Consider the following 1,164-nt stretch of genomic DNA (forward strand, 5'->3'; position numbering starts at 1 on the left):
CTCTCATCAATCCATAGAAACCACTCAAACATCCATAAAAATCTCTCAGATACCCCCACAAATTTCTCATCTGAGGTGGGGGGGGGGGGGGGGGGATCCCCTCAATCCACGAAAACCCCTCTTAACCCTGGAACATCCGACGGAATTCCGGCCCGGAGCGAAGCCCGGACGCGTTTCCGCGTCTTTTCGAGCGACTTTTTCCCCTCTCTCTCTCTCTCTCTCTCTCTTTCTCTCTTCCCAAAGGGTATCATTTCCCGGAGTGGGCTTATAAAACCGAGTCCAGCCCCGGCTCCAGGCAGATCCAGCTGTGGCACTTCATCCTGGAGCTGCTCCAGAAGGAGGAATTCCGCCACGTCATCGCCTGGCAGCAGGGAGAGTACGGCGAGTTCGTCATCAAGGACCCCGACGAGGTGGCCCGGCTGTGGGGCAGGAGGAAATGCAAACCCCAGATGAACTATGACAAGCTCAGCAGGGCCCTCAGGTGAGGAGGGAAGGGGGTGGAAAGGAGCGTTCCCAGCTTTTTCTGGGGGGGGAAATTTGGGGGGGATTTAGGTCGGGTCGTCTCGGCCCGGCCTTGGGAAGTGGCGGAGGATGAGGTTGGACGGGGTTTGGAGCAGCCCGGTCTGGGGGGGAGGGTGTTGAGGGTCCCTTCCAAAGCATTCCAGGATACTCCCTGTGCTGGTTTAGGTGGGATATTAGGAGCAAATCCTTCCCTGGGAGGGTCCTTTCCAAGCCAAACCATTCCAGGATACTCCCTGTGCTGGTTTAGGTGGGATATTGGGGGTCAATCCTTCCCTGGGAAGGTCCTTTCCAACCCAAAGCATTCCAGGATATTCCCTGTGCTGGTTTAGGTGGGATATTGGGAGCAAATCCTTCCTTAGGAGGATGTTGAGGGTTCTTTCCAACCCAAAGCATTCCAGGATTCCCCCTGGGATACTGGGGGTCAATCCTTCTCTGGGAGGGTCCTTTCCAAGCCAAACCATTCCAGGATTCCCTCTGGGATACTGGGGGTCAATCCTTCCCTGGGAAGGTCCCTTCCAACCCAAAGCATTCCAGGATATTCCCTGTGCTGGTTTAGGTGGGATACTGGGAGCAAATCCTTCCCTGGGAAGGTCCCTTCCAACCCAAAGCATTCCAGGACTTCCCTTGGGATACTGGGGGTCA

General features: G+C 55.9%; 1 protein-coding gene across 1 annotated transcript; it reads left to right on the plus strand.

The window, feature by feature from the left end:
* Positions 1-191: 191 nt before the first annotated feature.
* LOC113942663 (ETS translocation variant 3-like protein) lies at positions 192-496 on the plus strand (the record flags this gene model as incomplete). The annotated part of the gene is made up of 1 exon (XM_027633752.1): positions 192-496. A coding segment is annotated over one exon (294 nt), but the record flags the coding sequence as incomplete, so codon positions are not given.
* Between the last annotated feature and the right edge of the window lie 668 nt (positions 497-1,164).

Source organism: Corapipo altera, unplaced genomic scaffold, assembly GCF_003945725.1.
Source record: "Corapipo altera isolate COAL_440 unplaced genomic scaffold, ASM394572v1 50288, whole genome shotgun sequence".
Classification (NCBI taxonomy): domain Eukaryota; kingdom Metazoa; phylum Chordata; class Aves; order Passeriformes; family Pipridae; genus Corapipo; species Corapipo altera.